Raw genomic sequence first — 25,089 nt, 5'->3', positions numbered from 1 at the left:
CCGAGATTATGCTGGTGTAACCGATGTGAAATGGCTAGCTAGCTAGCGGGGTGCGCGTTTCAAACGTCACTCGATCTGAGACTTGGAGTGGTTGTTCCCCTTGCTCTGCATGGGTAACGCTGCCTAGAGGGTGGCTGTTGTCGATGTGTTTCTGGTTCGAGCCCAGGGAGGAGCGAGGAGAGGGATGGAAGCTATACTGTTACACTGGCAATACTAAAGTGCCTATAAGAACATCCAATAGTCAAAAGGTACATGAAATACAAATCGTAGAGAGAGAAATAGTCCTATAATAACTACAACCTAAAACTTCTTACCTGGGAATATTGAAGACTCATGTTAAAAGGAACCACCAGCTTTCATATGTTCTCATGTTCTGAGCAAGGAACTTAAACATTAGCTTTTTTACATGGCACATATTGCACTTTTACTTTCTTCTCCAACACTTTGTTTTTGCATTATTTAAACCAAATTGAACATGTTTTATTATTTATTTGAGGCTAAATTGATATTATTGATGTATTATATTAAGTTACAATAAGTGTTAATTCAGTATTGTTGTAATTGTCATTATTACAAATACAAAAAAAAATAAACCTGTCAGATTAATCGGTATCGGCTTTTTTTGGTCCTCCAATAATAGGTATTGGCGTTGAAATATCATAAACACCAATATATAGTGTCTTATTAGGGTGTTGGGCCACCAGGAGCCAGAACAACTTCAATTATACCTCAGGACATTATCCACACGTGTTTCGAGAAATTCCATAATTTGGCGTTTTGTTGACATCTCCTAACATACCCCCTCCTCATCAAGCCAGTTAAATATATCCTGTCCAGTGCATGTCCCCTCAAGTGCACTGCAAATTAACACATCTTCATGTAGTTGCCCGTCATAGCAGTATCTGATGATACGAGAAGCTGAGCTGCATACAGTATTAGTCAAAAGTTTGTACACCTAATTTCTCTTTATTTTTTACTCTTTTTCTACACTGAAATAACACATATGGAATCATGTAGTAACAAGTATTAAACAAATCAAATATATTTTGATGAGATTCTTCACTCTGCGTTCTCTCAACCAGCTTCATGAGGTAGTCACCTGGAATGCATTTCAATTAACAGGTGTGCCTTAATAAAAGTTGATTTGTGGAATTTCTTTCATAATGCATTTGAGCCAATCAGTTGTGTTGTGACAAGGTAGGTGTGGTATACAGAAAATCCCTATTTGGTAAAAGACCAAGTCCATATTATGGCAAGAACAGCTCAAATAAGCAAAGAGAAACAACGGTCCATCATTTCTTAAAGACATTTAGGTCAGTCAATCATGAAAATGTCAAGAAGTTTTAAAGTTTCTTCAAGAGCAGTTGTAAAAATCAGCGCTATGATGAAACTGGCTCTCATGAGGACCGCCAAAGGAAAGGAAGACCCAGAGTTACCTCTGCTGCAGAGGATAAGTTCATTAGAGTTAACTGCACCTCAGATAGCAGCCCAAATAAATCCTTCAGAGTTCAACTAACAGACATCTCAACATCAACTGTTCAGAGGAGACTGCGTGAATCAGGTCTTCATGGTCAAATTGCTGCAAAGAAACCACTATTAAGGACACCAAAAATAAGAAGAGACTTGCTTGGACCAAGAAACACAAGCAATGGACATTAGACCGGTGGAAATCTGTCCTTTGGTCTGATGAGTCTAAATGAGATTTTTGGTTCCAACCGCCGTGTCTTTGTGACACGCAGAGTAGATGAACGGACAATCTCCGCATGTGTGGTTCCCACCATGAAGCATGGAGGTGGTGGTGTGATTGCTGGTGACACAGTCAGTGATTTATTTAGAATTCAAGGCACACTTAACCAGCATGGCTACCACAGCATTCTTCAGCGATACGCCATCCCATCTGGTTTGCGCTTAGTGGGACTATCATTTGTTTTTCGATTGTACAATGACCCAACACACCTCCAGGCTGTGTAAGGGTTATTTGACCAAGGAGGAGAGTGATGGAGTGCTACATCAGATGACCTGGCCTCAACCCAATGGAGATGGTTTGGGATGAGTTGGGACGGCAGAGTGGAAAGAAAAGCAGCCAACAAGTGCTCCTTCAAGACTGTTGGAAAAGCACTCCAGGTGATTAACTCATGAAACTGGTTGAGAGAATGCCAAGCTGTCATCGTGGCTACTTTGAAGAATCTAAAATTAATTTGGATTTGTTTAACAGTTTTGGTTGCTACATGATTCCATGTGTTATTTCATAGTTTTGATGTCTTCACCATTATTCTACAATGCAGAAAATAGTAAAAACAAAAATAAACCCTTTAATGAGTAGGTGTCCACACTTTTGACTGGTACTGTTATAAATCACTGTGTGTTTAATACCTGCTTTTGGCCAAGAAAATCTTGGTCTTTGTGATGGGAAAAAATCCACAGATTTATCAGTGTGCGTTGTGTGTTTGGTGTGTGTGTCACCCCCGCACACTGTAAATGCCTCTTCAATTTCACTGGCTTCAAACTGTAGTTTGCTATCACATCCACAACACATTGTGGATGTGGATCCCCATCGACCATGACACGTGAAACCATACTGCATGTAATCATCTTGATAATTCTGTAGCTTTGCTGAATTTGAGGGTCAGCTTATCCTTGCTCTTCTTTCCCAATGGCATTAGGGTCTCCCACCAGCCTCTCCCACCAGTGTCATTATCAGATGGCGGTTCATCAGTTGTAGATTCACCTTCATTATTGGTTGGATTGTCTTTATTTTTTGTTAAATCAGCCAACGGTCCATATTTAGCTAAATTGTGTCGGAGACTCTGAGAACAGGGTAGCTAGTTCGAAAATTTGCGCCAATTTGGGGAAGTGGTCAACGAGCTAAAAAAAAATTGACTGCCCCCACTATATTAAATCAGCTTTTAAACTACGCCCATAGACGCAAAAAAAGGAAAATGACTAGTTCAGTGATATTTTGTTGTGGTTGCATTTGTTAATCTCTTTACCCCATAGTTCGGGAACCACTGGTGTGTGTCATGGAAAAAGCAGGTGTTCTTAATGTTTTGTATACTCGGTAAAAATAAAACAAATACATTTCAGTATTAGCCATCATAGGTAAGATTGATCTTACCCAGGGTCAGGTATCTGGTCTTAGGTGATGGTTGGATATTGGTGGCAGCTTTACCTTTCTTGACTTTAGGAACGGTGCCGTCTGGACAGCTGCAGGAAGTAGTGCTCTCGTTGCTGGTGACGACCACCTCCACACAGCCGACATGACCCTCCACCTCTGGGCTTCCACAGGCCTTGCAGCCTCTTCTCTCCACAGACTCTAATGAAGCCTGTATGGGGGAGCATAGTATGTCAGAACAGTATTATATTATTGTTAATGGGATGACCACAGAAAGGGGTGGCAGTAGGGCTGTCCCAGACAAAAACAATCTTGGTCGACCGAGTCGTCTGTTCTTTCGACTAATTGATTGGTCTATATTTTGTAACATGTATTTTTCCATATATAGACACACCCCACGTTTTAATAAAATCAACTATATGCAGGCTACTGAGCTTGTCTGATAATTTTTAATCACAGTGCTTAAATGCAAATTAGAGGGAGCCAGAGACTAATAGAAAAAGAAGAAAGAAGAAAAACCTTGGCCCAGATTCACAAAACCTTCTTAAAAGCAATTTCTTCTTTACTGTAGACTTAAGTTATGCAAAGTTGCTATTCCTCAAAAAGGTTCTTAGACATTTTCTCGCGCTATTTCTTATGTTTCTCCTTAAGCAAAGTTAAGAATTTATTTTCAAGAATCAAATCTTATTGGAAATGTTGTTAATTCCGAGATAGCTAAACCCATTGTCTTAAACTCAGGGCAGTGAGAGAAAAAGTTCATGAAGGCAATTGAACATGTTTAATTCACTCACTTCTTCTGAACGTTTCAGTATTGATTATTTTAAATCCAAGAACATGTTTTAGAACAGTAATCTCAGTAAGACATATGCTAACATGATTGGCATTGCTAGCTACCTAAAACGGTTGCCTAGCAACAAACATCTTAACATTTACAAGATGAAAATCATTCAATCTTAAAATCTTGTTGGGGAATTGAACTGACTATGTTATGAACTTCCTATTTTTTTTTCTTAACAACCTTACGTTTTTGAGCAAAAAGTGTTTTGTGAATTAGTGCCCTGTTCCTGACCTTCTGCCTTATTGCTCCAGAAGTGTCTGGTAATTCGGCGACAACAGAGGCCTTTTCCATTTAGAGTGCCAATTCATCATACCATTACTACTGATTTGCAGGCCAGTTATGTTTTTCATATGCACATTTTTGTGGAACAGTTTAATTTACAATCAAGGCATCATATCTCAAAGTCAATGTCATGTACTACGCATGGCCTGTCTGTAAGGAACTTGAACATTTTTATCAACTGTAAACTTGGTCCTGCAAACTTACAGTGCCTTGCGAAAGTATTCGGCCCCCTTGAACTTTGCGACCTTTTGCCACATTTCAGGCTTCAAACATAAAGATATAAAACTGTATTTTTTTGTGAAGAATCAACAACAAGTGGGACACAATCATGAAGTGGAACGACATTTATTGGATATTTCAAACTTTTTTAACAAATCAAAAACTGAAAAATTGGGCGTGCAAAATTATTCAGCCCCTTTACTTTCAGTGCAGCAAACTCTCTCCAGAAGTTCAGTGAGGATCTCTGAATGATCCAATGTTGACCTCAATGACTAATGATGATAAATACAATCCACCTGTGTGTAATCAAGTCTCCGTATAAATGCACCTGCACTGTGATAGTCTCAGAGGTACGTTAAAAGCGCAGAGAGCATCATGAAGAACAAGGAACACACCAGGCAGGTCCGAGATACTGTTGTGAAGAAGTTTAAAGCTGGATTTGGATACAAAAATATTTCCCAAGCTTTAAACATCCCAAGGAGCACTGTGCAAGCGATAATATTGAAATGGAAGGAGTATCAGACCACTGCAAATCTACCAAGACCTGGCCGTCCCTCTAAACTTTCAGCTCATACAAGGAGAAGACTGATCAGAGATGCAGCCAAGAGGCCCATGATCACTCTGGATGAACTGCAGAGATCTACAGCTGAGGTGGGAGACTCTGTCCATAGGACAACAATCAGTCGTATATTGCACAAATCTGGCCTTTATGGAAGAGTGGCAAGAAGAAAGCCATTTCTTAAAGATATCCATAAAAAGTGTCGTTTAAAGTTTGCCACAAGCCACCTGGGAGACACACCAAACATGTGGAAGAAGGTGCTCTGGTCAGATGAAACCAAAATTGAACTTTTTGGCAACAATGCAGAACGCTATGTTTGGCGTAAAAGCAACACAGGCCATCACCCTGAACCCAGCATACCCACTGTCAAACATGGTGGTGGCAGCATCATGGTTTGGGCCTGCTTTTCTTCAGCAGGGACAGGGAAGATGGTTAAAATTGATGGGAAGATGGATGGAGCCAAATACAGGACCATTCTGGAAGAAAACATGATGGAGTCTGCAAAAGACCTGAGACTGAGACGGAGATTTGTCTTCCAACAAGACAATGATCCAAAACATGAAGCAAAATCTACAATGGAATGGTTCAAAAATAAACATATCCAGGTGTTAGAATGGCCAAGTCAAAGTCCAGACCTGAATCCAAATCGAGAATCTGTGGAAAGAACTGAAAACTGCTGTTCACAAATGCTCTCCATCCAACCTCACTGAGCTCGAGCCGTTTTGCAAGGAGGAATGGGAAAATATTTCAGTCTCTCGATGTGCAAAACTGATAGAGACATACCCCAAGCGACTTACAGCTGTAATTGCAGCAAAAGGTGGCGCTACAATGTATTAACTTAAGGGGGCTGAATAATTTTGCACGCCCAATTTTTCAGTTTTTGATTTGTTAAAAAAGTTTGAAATATCCAATAAATGTCGTTCTACTTCATGATTGTGTCCCACTTGTTGTTGATTCTTCACAAAAAAATACAGTTTATATCTTTATGTTTGAAGCCTGAAATGTGGCAAAAGGTCGCAAAGTTCAAGGGGGCCGAATACTTTCGCAAGGCACTGTACAACATAGTATAAAATATTCTGGGCCCTCAGTTTCCAGCGCCAGTGAGCTCATGACAGACACAGCTGTTTGCGCAAGGGATAAGAAGTAATTAGGTAGGACTATTTTATGACGTTTCCACCAGATTAGAGCACAACTTTTCCCCCCCTTTGATAATGAGTGGTTATGAAAAGGAGAGAGCTGGAAAGATTTTTCAAATTGGTACGTTGAGGGACTTATTGTCATTCTCAATGAATGTAAAAAAAGACTGTTTACTTGCCGTTTGAGGCAAATACATTACTTTGAGAAGCTCCACAGTGTTAGTGAGTTAAGACAAATCAGAAAACACCATCAGATCCCCAGACAGGCACATTTAAAGGCTTACATATGCACGCAGGCCAGGTTGCCTAGGCCTATTTTATGGGTAATCAGGTGCATTTCTCACAAGTGTAGCATAGGTTGTGCACTCCGCAAACAGCGTGTCCACTCTAATAATGACAATAATAAGACTAATAGTAAATTGAACATATTAACAGAAAAGACAGTAACCAAATGGAATTAACGGTAAATGTAGGCCTACTACTGGTGTGGCATCCCCGGGCCACCGCAATGGTTTAGTCCACTCAGACAGGCGTCAAGTGCCATAACAAAAATAATACATATGTGACTGCTCGGACAATAAAATAAAATAAACTTTGTCAATTAAAAGCATATCGACACCCCAAAAAGTAAAAAATAAAACATAACTTAAAATGTTTATTTTATTTAACTAGGCAAGTCAGTTTAGAACAAATTATTTACAAAGACGGCCAAACCTGGACGACGCTGAGCCAATTGTGCGACACCCCTATGGGACTCCCAATCACAGACGGATGTGATACAGCCAGGATTTGAACCAGTGACTGTAGTGGCACCTCTTGCACTGAGATGCGGTGCCTTAGACCGCTGCACCACTCAGGAGCAAATAAATAAATAAAAATATACAAATCGACCAGTGGACTAAATCTGTTCAGCCCTAAGTGGCAGTGTTATGGGCAGGGAGAGTTGTGGACTTACAAACACTGTATGACCATTTGAAAGCCATTAGTTGCCATTTAAACCTATGGATGCCAAACACTATGGATGCCAAACACTATGGATGCCAAACACTATGGATGCCAAACACTATGGATGCCAAACACTGAGTGTGTGAATAATAAAAAGGTCACAAATAGAATGCTTTAGTAATCTGGTAATAACATGGTTAGCTTGATAATGAAGAGCCTGGATAAGGTTCACCACAGAATGCGGAACAAATATGCCAGACAAGGGCATGTGGGGACAGTTTCCTAAAACAGACTCACTGGTATTTCCCTGTTGTCATACTGTACTCCTGTCGTGTGTAAGAGTGGAGAAAAACATTACCTCATCCAGGCTCTTCTCCTTGCCGTCGGACATGTTGAAGACGCATTTGTTTTTTCGCCTGTTCTTCTTCTTCTGCCTCTTCTTCTCCTGCTTCAGCTCCTTGGCCCTCTCCTCCTCTGACAGCTCTTCACACAGCTGCTCCAGACGACTGATGCCTTGCACCTTCTCCACCGCCATCTGGGGAAATGGGTGTTAACAGGTTGTTAAAGTGAAAATGATTTGTCAAAAAAAAAAAAAAAGGTTGAATGTTTACTCAATACACACAGTGAGGGAAAAAGTATTTGATCCCCTGCTGATTTTGTACGTTTGCCCACTGACAAAGAAATGATCAGTCTATAATTTTAAATGGTAGGTTTATTTGAACAGTGAGAGACAGAATAACAACAAAAATATCCAGAAAAACACATGTCAAAAATGTTATAAATTGATTTGCATTTTAATGAGGGAAATAAGTATTTGACCCCCTCTCAAATCAAAAAGATTTCTGGTTCCCAGGTGTCTTTTATACAGGTAACGAGCTGAGATTAGGAGCACACTCTTAAAGGGAGTGCTCCTAATCTCAGTTTGTTTACCTGTATAAAAGACACCTGTCCACAGAAGCAATCAATCAGATTCCAAACTCTCCACCATGGCTTAGACCAAATAACTCTCCAAGGATGTCAAGGACAAGATTGTAGACATACAGAAGGCTGGAATGGGCTACAAGACCATCGCCAAGCAGCTTGATGAGAAGGTGACAACAGTTGGTGCGATTATTCGCAAATGGAAGAAACACAAAAGAACTGTCAATCTCCCACGCCCTGGGGCTCCATGCAAGATCTCACCTCGTGGAGTTGCAATGATCATGAGAATGGTGAGGAATCAGCCCAGAACTACACGGGAGGATCTTGGCAATGATCAAGGCAGCTGGGACCATAGTCACCAAGAAAACAATTGGTAACACACTACGCCGTGAAGGACTGAAATCCTGCAGCGCCGCACATATACATGCCAATGAACATCTGAATGATTCAGAGGACAACTGGGTGAAAGTGTTGTGGTCAGATGAGACCAAAACGGAGCTCTTCGGCATCAACTCAACTCGCCGTGTTTGGAGGAGGAGGAATGCTGCCTATGATCCCAAGAACACCATACCCACCGTCAAACATGGAGGTGGAAACATTATGCTTTGGGGGTGTTTTTCTGCTAATTAGCCTGTTAAGGCTCGGGACAATACTGCCCCCTTTGGATGAATTGCGTGCCCATAGTAAACTGAAGAAAAATCTGTCCAAAATTGCTAATATATGCATATAATAATTATTATTGAATAGAAAACACTCTAAAGCTTCTAAAACCGTTTGAATTATGTCTGTATGTAAAGCAGAACTCACAGGGCAGCAAATCTCCCAAACTATTTCTCTCAGCAGGAAAGTTGGGCCAACTTTGACGTCATCGGCCCCCACCTTTCCCAACCAGCTATGGATCTGGGAACAGTTTCTATGTCTTCAGCGAGATGACTTCTTTCAATATAGCGTGCAATTGTGCAAATCCCGCGAGCTTTGACCCTTTGGCAGGCTAAATACTGAAGTGTCGCGAGAAAATAGATGCGCGTTCTGGCGCAATTGTACAGTCATTCCTTTGTTCCAGATTGTCTGAGAGGAGTTGCGTTTCTCCGGTCGAATCACCAATTGTTTTGTACGTTAATAACAATAATAATAATCCTAAAGCTTGATTCTGCACTTAGTTTGACCAGTTTAGTTGACATATAATATGTAATTTTGAAGTTTTGATGCGCAACCCCTCGAGACCAGAGGAAATTTTGGCTGCATTTCAGCCGGAATTTGTCGCGTTTGCTAATACAAAGACACACGACTTGAAACCAAAACGCTGTTTTGGGTAAGTATGACTCCTTCCACTACATTCTGATCGAAGACCATCAAAGGTAAGGGAATATTTACGTTTTAATTTTGTGTTTCTGTTGACTCCAACATAGCGGAGAAATGTTGCTTACGTCTGAGCGCCGTCTCAGATTATTGAATAGTGAGCGATTTCTGTAACGTGAAAAAGAAATGTGACAAAGCGATTGCATTAAGAAGCAGTGTATCTTTCTAACTATATGTAGAACATGTATATTTAGTCAAAGTTTATGATGTGTATTGCTGTTATCTGGCGGAGTTATCTATAATTTCTCCGGACATTTTTGTAGCATTTTTTGAACATGGCATCAATGTAAACGGAGATTTATGGATATAAATGGCATATTATTGAAAAACAAAAACAAATGTACTGTGTAACATGTCCTATTACTGTCATCTGATGAAGATCTTCAAAAGGTTAGTGAATTATTTTTCTTTTAATCCTGCGTTTGTGATTGCATCTTTTGTTTGACAAAATGGCTACATATCGTCTGTGTCTTTGTGGTGGTTTGATATACATATGTGCTATGTTTTCGCCGTAAACCATTTTAGAAATCTGACTCGCTGGGTAGATGAACAAGGTGTTTATCTTTCATTTGAGCTATTGGACTTGTTAGAGATCGGGCTACTTTTTTCAACATTCTGTTAAAAATCGCGCAACATTTCAACATGCTGCTACTCATGCCAGGAATATAGTATATGCATATGATTAGTATGTGTGGATAGAAAACACTCTGAAGTTTCTAAAACTGGTAAAATGATGTCTGACTATAACAGAACGTGTTTCGTGGTCAAAATCGCAAGGAAACCTGATCACAAAATCGACGAAAAAAAAAAAATCAATCCGCCAGTCTCTGTATTGTCTATTGCAAGGTATAATAGATAGTGACCGGTTTACAGTTCCTACAGCTTCCACACGATGTCGCCAGTGTTGTGAATTCTATGCAGGTAAATCCTTGGTCATATGAGTAATAAGCACATCCTGTCTTCGGGTACACAACAGGAAGTTATGGAAAGGGGAAAGTGGACGTCGTTTTCCAAACTTGCTCCTATTGAATACAGATCGCTCCGTGATCAATTTGATCGTTTATTAACGTTTACTAATACCTAAAGTTGGATTACAGAAGTAGTTTGACGTGTTTTGTCAAAGTTTATAGGCAACTTTTTTAATTTAAAAAAAAATAACGTTGCGTTTAGAAAGTGTTTTTCCTGGATCACAGTCTTCATAAATGGGCATTTTGGGTATACAAGGACCGATTTAATCGAAAAAAAGACCCAATTGTGATGTTTATGGGACATAGGAGTGCCAACAAAGAAGCTCGTCAAAGGTAATGAATGTTTAATATTTTATTTCTGCGTTTTGTGTGGCGCCGGCTACGCTAATTCTTTTGTTTACTTCCCCTTCAGGTATTTCGGGGTGTTGCATGCTATCAGATAATAGCTCCTCATGCTTTCGCAGAAAAGCATTTTAAAAATCTGACTTGTTGGCTAGATTCACAACGAGTGTAGCTTGAATTGAGTACCCTGCATGTGTGTTTTAATGAACGTTTGAGTTTTAACGACTGCTATTAGCATTTGGCGTAGTGCATTTGCATTTATTGTTGGCAAGGTGGGAACGTTAGCGATTTCATTGTGAAATCCCCGAGCAGTTTCCTTCCTCTCCGGCAACGTAGTAAGGAAGGACGCCTGCATCTTTGTAGTGACTGGGTCTATTGATACACCATCCAGTGTAATTAATAACTTTACCATGCTTAAGGGGATATTCAATGTGAGATTTGTTTTATTTTTAAAAACACATCTACCCTGAACAAAAATATAAGATACTGCTCAAATCAAATGTTATTAGTCACATGCATGCGTATACAACAGGTGTAGACCTTACAGTGAAATGCATACTTATGAGCCCCTGTTACAGTTCATTTAAATTGATTGATTTCCTTAAAACCTCTGTGTTAGGGGGCAGTATTTTCATTTTTGAAAAAAAAAAAATGTTCCCGTTTTAAACGTGATATTTTGTCAGGAAAAGATGCTAGAATATGCATATACAGTGGGGCAAAAAAGTATTTAAGTCACCAATTGTGCAATTTCTCCCACTTAAAAAGATGAGGCCTGTAATTTTCATCATAGGTACACTTCAACTATGACAGACAAAATGAGAAAAAAAATCCAGAAAATCACATTGTAGGATTTTTAATGAATTTATTTGCAAATTATGGTGGAAAATAAGTATTTGGTCACCTACAAACAAGCAAGATTTCTGGCTCTCACAGACCTGTAACTTCTTCTTTAAGAGGCTCCTCTGTCCTCCACTCGTTACCTGTAATAATGGCACCTGTTTGAACTTGTTATCAGTATAAAAAAGACACCTGTCCACAACCTCAAACAGTCACACTCCAAACTACACTATGGCCAAGACCAAAGAGCTGTTAAAGGACACCAGAAACAAAAAATTGTAGACCTGCACCAGGCTGGGAAGACTGAATCTGCAATAGGTAAGCAGCTTGGTTTGAAGAAATCAACTGTGGGAGCAATTATTATGAAATGGAAGACATACAAGACCACTGATAATCTCCCTTGATCTGGGGCTCCACGCAAGATCTCACCCCGTGGGATCAAAATGATCACAAGAACGGTGAGCAAAAATCCCAGAACCACACGGTGGGACCTAGTGAATGACCTGCAGAGAGCTGGGACAAAAGTAACAAAGCCTACCATCAGTAACACACTACGCCACCAGGGACTCAAATCCTGCAGTGCCAGACATGTCCCCCTGCTTAAGCCAGTACATGTCCAGGCCCGTCTGAAGTTTGCTCGAGAGCATTTGGATGATCCAGAAGAAGATTGGGAGAATGTCATATGGTCAGATGAAACCAAAATATAACTTTTTGGTAAAAACTCAACTCGTCGTGTTTGGAGGACACTGTGAGGCATTGGGGTGGAAACATCATGCTTTGGGGCTGTTTTTCTGCAAAGGGACCAGGACGACTGATCCGCGTAAAGGAAAGAATGGGGCCATGTATCGTGAGATTGAGTGAAAACCTCCTTCCATCAGCAAGGGCATTGAAGATGAAACGTGGCTGGGTCTTTCAGCATGACAATGATCCCAAACACACCGCCCGGGCAACGAAGGAGTGGCTTCGTAAGAAGCATTTCAAGGTCCTGGAGTGGCCTAGCCAGTCTCCAGATCTCAACCCCATAGAAAATCTTTGGAGGGAGTTGAAAGTCCGTGTTGTCCAGCAACAGCCCCAAAACATCACTGCTCTAGAGGAGATCTGCATGGAGGAATGGGCCAAAATACCAGCAACAATATGTGAAAACCTTGTGAATATTTACAGAAAATGTTTGACCTCTGTCATTGCCAACAAAGGGTATATAACAAAGTATTGAGACTTTTGTTATTGACCAAATACTTATTTTCCACCATAATTTGCAAATAAATTCATAAAAAAAATAATCCTACAATGTGATTTTCTGGATTTTTTTTCTCATTTTGTCTGTCATAGTTGAAGTGTACCTATGATGAAAATTACAGGCCTCTCATCTTTTTAAGTGGGAGAACTTATACAATTGGTGGCTGACTAAATACTTTTTTGCCACACTGTAATTGACAGCTTTGGATAGAAAACACTAACGTTTCCAAAACTGTAAAGATATTGTCTGTGAGTATAACAGAACTGATGTTGCAGGCGAAAGCCTGAGAAAAATCCAATCTGGAAGTGCCCCAGGTTTTGAAAGCGCTGTGTTCCAATGACTCCCTATTCAGCTGTGAATGTACAATCAACGAGCTTACACTTTCTACGTATTCCCCAAGGTGTCTACAGCATTGTGACGTAGTTTTACGCATTTCTGTTGAAGAATAGCCGTAGGCGGCCACATTGCGTAAGTGGTCACATGGTGGCTCCGAGAGAGATTCTCGCGTAAAACAGAGGTAGCCATTATTCCAATCGGTCCTACTGAAAAACAAATTGTCCCAGATATATTATCGAATAGATATTAGAAAAAACACCTTGAGGATGGATTCTACAACATTTGCCATGTTTCTGTCGATATTATGGAGCTAATTTGGAATATTTTTCCCGCGTTGTGGTGACCGCAATTTCTGGGCGATTTCTCAGCCAAACGTGAAGAACAAAGAGCTATTTCGCCTACAAAAATAATCTTTTGGGAAAAAAAATGAACTTTGGCTATCTAACTGGGAGTCTCGTGAGTGAAAACACCCAAAGTTCATCAAAGGTAAACGATTGAATTTGATTGCTTTTCTGATTTCCGTGACAAGGTTGCCTGCTGCTAGCAAGGCATAATGCTATGCTAGGCTATGATAAACTTACACAAATGCTTGTCTAGCGTTGGCTGTAAAGCATATTTTGAAAATCTGAGATGACAGGGTGATTAACAAAAGGAAGCTGTGTTCCAATATATTTCACTTGTGATTTTCATGAATAGGATTATTTTCTAGTAAGATTTATGTCCGTTGCATTATGCTAATTAGTGTCAGATGATGACAACGGTCCCATTCACGGGATGGGGTGTCACTACAGGTTAAATTAATTAATTATGCCCTAATCTATGGATTTCACATGACTGGAAAACAGATATGCATCTGTTGGTCACAGATAACTGAATAAAAAAATATATTTAAACCAGCCAGTATCTGGTGAAGAGCATTTGCCTCATGCTGTGTGACATCTCCTTCGCTTAGAGTTGATCAGGATGTTTATTGTGGCCTATGGAATGTTGTCCCACTCCTCGTCAATGGCTGTGTGAAGTTGCTGGATATTGGCGGGAACTGGAACCCGCTGTCGTACACATCGATCCATAGCATCCAAAACATGCCCAACAGGTGATATGTCTGGTGAATATACAGGCCATGGAAGAACTGACATTTTCAGCTTCCAGGAATTGTGTGCAGGTCCTTGAGACATGGGACTGTGCGTTATCATGCTGAAACATGATGGCGGTGGATTAATGGCATGACAATGGGCCTCCAGGATCTCTTCCTGGTATCCCTGTGCATTCAAATTGCCATCGATAAAATGTAATTGTGTTCGTTGTCCATAGTTTATAACTGTCCATACCATAACCCCACTGCCACCGAGGCACTCTGTTCACAATGTTGACATCACCATACCGGTCACAAACACGATGATGTACACACCGTCTGCCATCTGTCCGGCACAGTTGAAACCAGGATTCATCCGTGAAGAGTACACTTATCCAGTGTACCAGTGGCCATCGAAGGTGAGCATTTTCCCACTGAAGTTGGTTACAATGTCGAACTGCAAGTCAGGTGAAGACCCTGGTGAGGACGAGAGGCACGCAGACGAGCTTCTCAGAGTTGGTTTCTGACAGTTTGTGCAGAAATTCTTCAGTTGTGCAAACCCAGTTTCATCAGCTGTCCGGGTGGCTGGTCTCAGACGTTCCAGCATGTGAAAAAGCCAGATGTGGATGACCTGGGCTGGCGTGGTCCACGTGGTCTGGTGTTATGAGGCCGGTTGGACCTACTGCCATTTTTTTTTTTTAAATAACGTTGGAAGTGGCTGGTAGCAAAATGAAATAATTTTATCTGGCAACAGCTCTGGTGGACATTCCTGCAGTCAGCATGGCCTTTTATTGGGCCCAGCACAAGGTGCAGCGGTGTAATGATCATGCTGTTTAATCAGCTTCTTGATATGCCACAACAGGTAGATAGATTAACTTGGCAAAGGAGAAATGCTCACTTTCAGGGACATAAACAAATGTTAAGCTTATTTCCCAAATGTTTTCTTGGATCTTTCATTTCAGCTCCTGAAACATGGGACCAACACTTCATATATGTTGCATTTATACTTTTGTTCAGTATAGCAATAGGTGCTATTCTTTGCGAGGCATGGGAGAACCTCCCTCGTCATTGTGGTTGAATCTGTATTTGAAATTCACTGCTTGACTGAGGGACCTTACAGGTAATTGCATATGTGGGGTACAGAAATGAGGTAATCATTTAAAAAAAAGCATGTTAAACACTATTGCACACAGATTTAGTCCATGCAACTTATATGACTTAAGCAAATTTATAGTCCTGAATTTATTTTTGCTTGCCATAACAAAGGGGTTGAATACTTATTTATTCAAGACATTTCAGCTTCATTTATTAATTAGTTACAATTTCAAAATACATAATTCCACTTTGACATTATGGGGTATTGCATGTAGGTCAGTGACAAATCTAAACTTGATACATATTAAATCTGGTCTGTAACACAACCAAATGTGGAAAAAGACAATAGGTGTGAATATAAGGCACTGTACATGAGTCATGTGTCTGATGGAAACACAACACAAAATACAGCTCCGAACCTCTGACAATTGATTTTAAAGAACTGATTCAAGCTCTGAAAGATTGTGGCCAATTATTTCAGCTCCGGTACCATTGTTGGGCCGCGGATGTGAAAGATTCAGCATTACACACCTGGCTAAAATATTGCTGTAGCTCTGTTGGAATAACAGTTATTGATAACTTTGACACCTTCTGGAAACACAAGATGCTCTACAGGATTGACGGAGTCCATCCAAATCAGCTCCTGGACTCAACAATCTAGATGGAAAATTACTGATGTTAATAGCAGATGATATTGCCACTCCTATTTGCCATATCTTCAATTTAAGCCTGCTAGAAAGGTTTGACAGCTTTGTAAGCTTACAACTTCCTTATTTTTGAAAATATTGTTTCCATATATACAGACATAGACCATTTCTTGTTTTTGGAGGGAAGCAAAAGCCATTATGCTACCCAAGAATAGTAAAGCCCACTTTACTGGTTCAAATAGCCGACCAATCAGCCTGATATAAACCCATAGTAAACTTCTGGAAAAAAATAGTTTGACCAGATACAATGCTATTTCACAGTAAACAAATTGACAGACTTTCAGCGTGCTTATACGGAAGGACATTCAAACATGCACAGCACTTACACAAATGACGTTGATTGGCTGAGAGAAATAGATGATTGTGGGGGCTGTCTTGTTAGACTTCAGTGCGGCTTTCGACATTATCGATCAGTCCGTTATGTGCTATATTGTGGATAAAAGTTAACTGTCCAACAGAACGGAGGGTATTCTTTTATGAAAGCCTCTCCAACATAATCCAGGTCGAAGCAGGAATTTCACAGGGCAGCTGTCTAGGCCCCTTACTTTTTTCAATCTTTATTAATGACATGGCTGAGTAAAGCCAGCATATATACACATATATTTATGTGAATGACAACACTTCAGATACAACAGCGAGTGAAATCACTGCAACATTTAACAAAGAGCTGCAGTCAGTTTCAGAATGGGAGGCACGGAATAAATTTGTCCTAATAAATAAAAGAAAAGAAAATAGGGGGGGGACAAATCCTTCACTAAATCTCAACTAAATCTGGTAATGAATAATGTGGAAATTGAACAATTTGAGGTGACTAAACTGCTTAGAGTAACCCTGGATTGTAAACTGTCATGGTCAAAACATGTTGCTGCAACAGTGGTTAAGATGGGGAGAAGTCTGTTCATAATAAAGTGCTACTCTGCCTTAACATTATCAACAAGACAGGTCCTACAGGCTAGTTGTGTTGCACCTGGACTACTTTTCAGTCGTGTAGGCAGGTGCCACAAAGATGGAAAATAACAATTGGCTCAGAACAGGGCGGCACGGCTGGCCCTTAAATGTACATGAAGAGCCAACATTAATATGCATGTCAATCTCTCATGGCTCAAATTAGAGGACATATTGACTTCATCAATACTTGTTTTTTTAAAGTATTGACATGTTGAAGGCAGTAGCTGTCTGTTTAAACTACTATCACACAACTCGGACACCCACGCATATCCCCCAGTCCAGAAGAGACTATGGGAGGCATACATTACTACATAGAGCAATGACTACATGGAACTCTATATTCCACATTAGGTCACTGCTCTACAAGCAGTAGAATCAGATTTTTTTTTTTACTGATAAAAATATACCTCATGGAACAGAGGGACCTGTGAAGAGATATACACAACACATGCACTCTACACACATGGATTTTGTATTGTAGAGTAATGGCCTGAGGGCACACACTTCATGTTGTGAAAAGTTATGAAATTTAATATTTCTTGTATATAACTGCCTTAATCTTTCTGGACCCCAGGAAGAGAAGCTTCTCATGGGGATCCTTAAAAAAATACATCACTTCCATCAACAAATGTCTGATACATGTCACTTCAACTTGTTATCATGTCATGCAGCTGGCAGTGCATAACAAACCTCAGCTCGTTTGTTGGTGTTCTTTTTAGTATGTTATTGGGTGGAAAAATATATAATTTGATCATAAAAATAAATAAACAAACCTCAAAACTTTTGCGTAGAGCATCAATGCCAAGGTAGAAGAGCATCTGCCAGGTTTGCTCCTCTGCCCTCAGCTTCAGCCAGATTCTGTGCAGCCGCTCGTACAGGTGGATGCCCAGGCAGGTCAGCACTTCCTCTTGAGCAATGTCAATGGTCTTAGCGTGCCGCTCTCTACGTCTAAGAACAGACGGCAGGAGTTGTGTGAAAATTAGCATTTTACTTATAAACTCAGCAAAAAAACAAACGTCCCTTTTCAGGACCCTGTCTTTCAAAGATAATTTGTAAAAATACAAATAACTTCACAGATCTTCATTGTAAAGGGTTTAAACACTGTTTCCCATGCTTGTTCAATGAACCATAAACAATTAATGAACATGCAGCAGGTCATTAAAACCTCTGGGATATGGTCAAGTTTCCTGAATTTCCACCTAACTGACATGCCCAAAGTAAACAGCCTGTTACTCAGGCCCAGAAGCCAGGATATGCATATAACTGGTAGCATTGGATAGAAAACACTTTGAAGTTTCTAAAACTGTTCAAATAAATGTCTGAGACTAACGGAAATGATATGGCAGGCGAAAATCCAATCGGATTTGTTTTTGAGCTCCCAGGCTCTTATAATGGGAACCTATTGTTTCTATGTAAATCCATCTCCCAGATAGCAATTCCTATTGGCTTCCACAAGATGTCAGTCTTTAATTCAAGGTTTCAGGCTCGTTTTTTGAAAAACTAACAAGTATTTGGAGTTTTGGTGAGAAGAGGGCGCCCACATACTAATTTTCCTTTCCTATTGAACATGCTACTTTCCGTATGAAATATTACAGCTCATTTACATTTGAGTACCTGAGGATTATAGAAACGTTGTTTGACTTATTTGGATGAAGTTTAGCGATAGCTTTTTGGACTCCTTGGATTACTGAAATCGATGGCACCAATTAAAATTACTTTTTGGGATATAAAGAAGGATTTTATTTAACAAAACGACCAGTCATGTTGTAGCTGGGACCCTTTTGTGATTGCAAACAGAGGAAGACCTTCAAAAAAGTGATTTATTTAAAATTGCTATTTGTGATTTTATGAAGCCTGTGCTGGTTGAAAAATATGTTGTGGGGTGCCGTCCTCAGACAATGGTATGCTTTCGCCGTAAAGCCTTTTTAAAAATCAGACAACGCAGTTAGACTAACAATAATTTAAGCTTTTAAATTATATAAGATATTGTATGTTCATGAATGTTTAATACTACAATTATTTATTTGAATTACGCGCCCTCCAATTTCACCGGATGTTGTTGACTGTCCCGCTATCCCTATTAGGACACTAAACAGCTTACAGACGGTAGGCAATTAAGGTCACAGTTATGAAAACTTAGGAAACGAAAGAGGCATTTCTACGGACTCTGAAAAACACCAAAAGAAAAATGCCAAGGGTCCCTGCTCCTCTGCGTGAACGTGTCTTAGGCATGCTGCAAGGAGGCATGAGGACTGCAGATGTGCTGTGAGACGCCTAAGACAGAGCTACAGGGAGACAGGACGGAGAGCTGATCGTCCTCGCAGTGGCACAACACCTGCACAGGATCGGTACATTCGAACATCACACCTGCGGGACAGATACAGGATGGCAACAACTGCACAAGTCACACCAGGAACGCACAATCACTCCATCAAACTGTCCGCAATAAGCTGAGAGAGGCTGGACTAAGGGCTTGTAGGCCTGTTGTCTGGTCAGGACCTGCCTTACATCACCGGCAACGTCGTTGCCTACGGACACAAACCCACCGTTGCTGGACCAGACAAGTGCTCTTCACTGACGAGTTGCGGTTTCGTCTCACCTGGGGTGATGGTCGGATTCACGTTTATCGTAGAAGGAATGAGCGTTACACCGGGGCCTGTACTCTGGAGTGGGATCGATTTGAAGGTGGAGGGTCTGTCATGGTCTGGGGCAGTGTGTCACAGCATCATCGGACTGAGCTTGTTGTCATTGAAGGCAATCTCCACGCTGTGCGTTACAGGGAAGACATCCTCTTCCCTCATGTGGTACCCTTCCTGCAGACTCATCCTGACATGACCCTCCAGCATGACAATGCCACCTGCCATACTGCTCGTTCTGTGCATGATTTCCTGCAAGACAGGAATGTCAGTGTTCTGCCATTGTAACGACGTTCTTCTTTTGTCGAAAGAGAGTCGGACCGAAATGCCGCGTGTTGGTTACTCATGTTTAATTGGTGAAACAAACAAACGAACTATACACGAAACTAATAAATACAAAACAACAAACGGAACGTGAAACCTATTACAGCCTGACTGGTGAAACTAACACAGAGACAGGAACAATCACCCACGAAATACAAAGCGAAACCCAGGCTACCTAAATACGGTTCCCAATCAGAGACAACGAGAATCACCTGACTGATTGAGAACCGCCTCAGGCAGCCAAACCTATTTAACACACACCCCTACTCAACTACAATCCCTAATACTACAAACCCCGATACGAAAATACAATACATAATAAACCCATGTCACACCCTGGTCTGACTAACTAATAAACTAAAACACAAAATACTAAGACCAAGGCGTGACAGCCATGGCCAGTGAAGAGCCCGGATCTCAATCCCATTGAGCACGTCTGGGACCTGTTGGATCGGAGGGTGAGGGCGAGGGCCATTCCCCCCCCAGAAATGTCCGGGAACTTGCAGCTTCGTTGGTGGAAGAGTGGGGTAACATCTCACAGCAAGAACTGGCAAATCTGGTGCAGTCCATGAGGAGGAGATGCACTGCAGTACTTAATGCTGCTGGTGGCAACACCAGATACTGACTGTTACTTTTGATTTTAACCCCATCCCCCTTTGTTCAGGGACACATTATTCCATTTCTGTTAGTCACATGTCTGTGGAATTTGTTCAGTTTATGTCTCAGTTGTTGAATCTTATGTTGATACAGATATTTACATGTTAAGTCTGCAGAAAATATACACAGTTGACAAGGAGGACATTTCTTTTTTTGCTGAGTTTATATGGTCTTTAACAAGCAAACAAAAAGGTAATGAAAAACTATAACTAAGCTAGTATATCAGAAGGATACGGGCATATTTTATCATACTTTACTACGTGTATATAGAACATAAGAAAAAGTAGCAGTTTACATACTCATAACCTCCGGTGAACTCGGGCTCGGCCCGGCCCAGGAGGTGGGCAATGAAGTCCGTCTCGCAGCAGACATGGACGTGGCGCTCGTGGGGGCAGCAGCGGATACCCTCGTACAAGGCAGCGCAGTAGCCCTTCTCTTTAGTGCAGTCCAGCTCCCCTACCAGGATGTTGTACGCTCTCAATACCTTGTTCTTGCAGTCAGTACAGAACCTGAAAGGAAGAGGGAAGGAACAAAAGGAAAACACGGTAGTAATAGTAAAATATATTTTCAGTCTTAAGTTACATTAAGGTGTTATTACATAAGTAACATTACTCTAACCTGTGTTTGCGCAAGTATGTTTCCAGGGTTTCCAGGAGGCAGGCACCGTCAATCAGAACGACCTCATCCCTGCACTCCTGAGACATGAGCTCCCACACCTCCATCCAGCTTCCCCTGTGAGCAGCAAACCACCCATAACTACTTCAGACTGGCGCTAACTAGCTAGCATTCAGAAATGTCACTTAAACTCTTAACGAACAAGCTGTTTGCTTTGCTGCATACCTGCTGGGGGGCTGAAAAGGGCCAAAGTGAAAAGCGACGTTACATCTGTGGTCTCTCTTGGCTCCTCCATCTTTGTCTTTCTCTAAACCTAGCCCTTTGTCTACGCTCCCTTCTCCTCTAAAGATTCATAGAGACATCTCGAAGACACTTCAATACTGTACATCACAAAATACTCTTACTACAGCTTCAAATTTCCTAGTCTGACCAATAGGTGGACATACAGCTTACATTTAAACTGAGAGAACAGGCTTCACAACTTATTCCTCTAGAATTGTATCGTCATAAACAATATTGCAATTAAGTCCAATACAGCAGTTACAGTGCATTCGGAAAGTATTCAGACCCCTTCAGTTTCTTTGCTAATGTATATAAAAACTGAAATATCACATTTACACAAGTATTCAGACCCTTTACTCAGTACTTTGTTGAAGCACCTTTGGTAGCGATTACAGCCTCTCATCTTCTTGGGTTGAAGTCCGGCCACTCAAGGACATTCAGAGACTTGTCCGAAGCCAATCCTGCGTTGTCTTGGCTGTGTGCTTAAGGTCGTTGTCCTGTTGGAAGGTGAACCTTCGCCCCCAGTCTGAGCTCTGGAGCAGGTTTTCATCAAGGATCTCTATGTAATTGACTCAGTTAACCTTTGCCTCGATCCTGACTAGGTTCCCAGTCCTTCCCGCTGAAAAACATCCCCACAGCATGATGTTGCCACCACCATGCTTCACCGTAGGGATGGTACCAGGTTTCCTATTGATGTGGCGCATGGCATACAGGCCAAAGAGTTCAATCTTGGTTTCGTCAGAGCAGCAAATCGTGTTTCTCAAGGTCAGAGTCCTTTAGGTGCCTTTTGGCAAACTCCAAGCAGGCTGTTATGTGCCTTTTACTGAGGAGTGTCTTCCGTCTAGCCACTCAACCATAAAGACCTGATGGGAGGAACTTCCAGCACTCCACAGAGAAACTCTGGAGCTCTGCCAGTGACCACCAAGTTCTTGGTCACCTCCCTGACCAAGGCCCCTGGTTGCTCTGTTTGAACAGGCAGGCAGGTCTAAGGAAGATTCTTAGTGGTTCCATATTTCTTACATTTAAAAATGAAGGCCACTGTGTCCTTGGGGACATTCAATGCTGTAGAAATGTTTTGATTACCCGTCCCCAGATCTGTGCCTCTACACAGTCTTGTCTCGGAGCTCTACGGACAATTCCTTCGACCCCATTTCTTGGTTTTTGCTCTGACATCCACTGTCAACTGTGGCACCTTATATAGACAGGTGTGTGTGCCTTTCCAAATCATGTCCAATCAATTGTGTTTACCACAGGTGGACTCCAATCAAGTTGCAGAAACATCAAGGATGATCAATGGAAACAGGATGCATCAGAGCTAATTTGAGTCTGATAGCAAAGGGTCTGAATACTTATGTAAATAAGTTGTTCTTTTTCTAATAAATTTAAAAAAAAAATACAGTTTATATATATAATTATATATATTCACATCAATATTGTGTTGAATAAGTATTGAATAAGTCTGTAACCTAACAAAATGTGGAAAAAGTGAAGGGGTCTGAATACTTTCCAAATGCAGATAGATGATAAATAGTAGATAGATGATAAATAGAGCCAGTTAATGTGACTCACCCCAGTGGCTTAGGTTTGTGTGTGTCTAAGGAGTGCAACTGGCAGCGTTTATTCTTTTTGCTTTTTGGAATGGCGTCGATCATGTCATTCAACTTTGACCTACAAAAAAAAAATACAAAAAACAATTTATTTCTGGCACATTTACTAATACTGTAGTAGTTGTAAGAATATTTTGAAGATAACTACACAATGCAGAGGATTAAAAGTCAATAGAATACTAATGATGAATGGAAAGTGGTTTCTGTAACAGGGGATTAATGATCAATGGGTTAGAGACATGGGAGGAATTTGTCTATACAGTGGGGATAACAATTATTTGATACACTGCCGATTTTGCAGGTTTTCCTACTAAAACAAAAATCCAGAAAATCACATTGTATGATTTTTAAGTAATTAAGTTGCATTTTATTGCTTGACATAAGTATTTGATCACCTACCAACCAGTAAGAATCCCGGCTCTCACAGACCTGTTAGTTTTTCTTTAAGAAGCCCTCCTATTCTCCACTCATTACCTGTATTAACTGCACCTGTTTGAACTCATTACCTGTATAAAAAGACACCTGTCCACACACTCAATCAAACAGACTCCAACCTCTCCACAATGGCCAAGACCAGAGAGCTGTGTAAGGGCATCAGGGATAAAATTGTAGACCTGCACAAGGCTGGGATGGGCTACAGGACAATAGGTAAGCAGCTTGGGGAGAAGTCAACAACTGTTGGCGCAATGATTAGAAAATGGAAGAAGTTAAAGATGACGGTCAAATCACCCTCGGTCTGGGGCTCCATGCACAATCTTACCTCGTGGGGCATCAATGATCATGAGGAAGGTGAGGGATCAGCCCAGAACTACACGGCAGGACCTGGTCAATGACCTGAAGAGAGCAGGGACCACAGTCTCACAGAAAACCATTAGTAACACTTTATGCCATCATGGATTAAAATTCTGCAGCGCACACGCAAGGTCCCCCTGCTCAAGCCAGCGCATGTCCAGGCCCGTCTGAAGTTTGCCAATGACCATCTGGATGATCCAGAGGAGGAATGGGAGAAGGTCATGTGGTCTGATGAGACAAAAATAGAGCTTTTTGGTCTAAACTCCACTCTAAGTGTTTGGAGGAAGAAGAAGGATGAGTACAACCCCAAGAACATCATCCCAATCGTGAAGCATGGAGGTGGAAACATTCTTTGGGGGATGCTTTTCTGCAAAGGGGACAGGAAGACTGCACCGTATTGAGGGGAGGATGGATGGGGCCATGTATCGCGAGATCTTGGCCAACAACCTCCTTCCCTCACTAAGAGCATTGAAGAGGGGTCGTGGCTGGGTCTTCCAGTATGACCCGAAACACACAGCCAGGGCAACTAAGGAGTGGCTCCATAAGAAGCATCTCAAGGTCCTGGAGTGGCCTTGCCAGTCTCCAGACCTGAACCCAACAGAAAATCTTTGGAGGGAGCTGAAAGTCCGTATTGCCCAGCGACAGCCCCAAAACCTGAAGGATCTGGATACGGTCTGTATGGAGGAGTGGGCCAAAATCCCTGCTGCAGTGTCGGCAAACCTGGTCAAGAACTACAGGAAACGTATAATCTCTGTAATTGCAAACAAAGGTTTCTGTACCAAATATTAAGTTCTGCTTTTCTGATGTATCAAATACTTATGTCATGCAATAAAATGCAAATTAATTACTTAAAAATCATACTGTGATTTTCTGGATTTTTGTTTTAGATTCCACCTCTCACAGTTAAAGTGTACTTTTGACCTCTACATGCTTTGTAAGTAGGAAAACTTACAAAATCGGCAGTGTATCAAATACTTGTTCTCCCCACTGTACATTGAGCCTGAAATAGGATACTTGTTATTTGGCCATTGGTCCAGTTTTAATTTAAGGAATTCTAATTGGTCAACCACATACTAGGGCTGGATTATAAAACTACATCCTGTCCCTTTGTTCTGTGGAGAGAATCACCGAGGACAAGGGAGAATGAACATCTACCTCTCAGCATAACGTCTATGAATAAACCTATAATTCCCCCCCAATTTGCTTTGGGGTCTGTGTTATTGAAGAGTAACATCAACTGCTAACACTTGGTGTCGTGACCAA

General features: G+C 41.1%; 1 protein-coding gene across 4 annotated transcripts in view; it reads right to left on the bottom strand.

Moving 5' to 3' along the window:
* LOC135548760 (gametogenetin-binding protein 2-like) overlaps positions 1–25,089 on the bottom strand; it is a 44,635-nt gene that overhangs the window by 3,447 nt on the left and 16,099 nt on the right. For all 4 annotated transcript variants that reach the window (XM_064978661.1, XM_064978658.1, XM_064978659.1 and 1 more), the window contains exons 5-10: positions 22,997–23,095; positions 21,149–21,262; positions 20,830–21,039; positions 17,687–17,861; positions 7,450–7,626; positions 3,170–3,323 (exon numbers count right to left, since the gene is read on the bottom strand). In XM_064978661.1, the coding sequence (XP_064834733.1) occupies positions 3,170–3,323; positions 7,450–7,626; positions 17,687–17,861; positions 20,830–21,039; positions 21,149–21,262; positions 22,997–23,095 (929 nt within the window). The remainder of the gene's footprint in view (positions 1–3,169; positions 3,324–7,449; positions 7,627–17,686; positions 17,862–20,829; positions 21,040–21,148; positions 21,263–22,996; positions 23,096–25,089) is intronic.

The sequence above is a fragment of the Oncorhynchus masou genome, chromosome 11 (assembly GCF_036934945.1).
Source record: "Oncorhynchus masou masou isolate Uvic2021 chromosome 11, UVic_Omas_1.1, whole genome shotgun sequence".
NCBI lineage: Eukaryota > Metazoa > Chordata > Actinopteri > Salmoniformes > Salmonidae > Oncorhynchus > Oncorhynchus masou.
The sequence above is the reverse complement of the archived record's forward strand: the minus strand, read 5'-3'. Positions and strand labels throughout refer to the sequence as shown.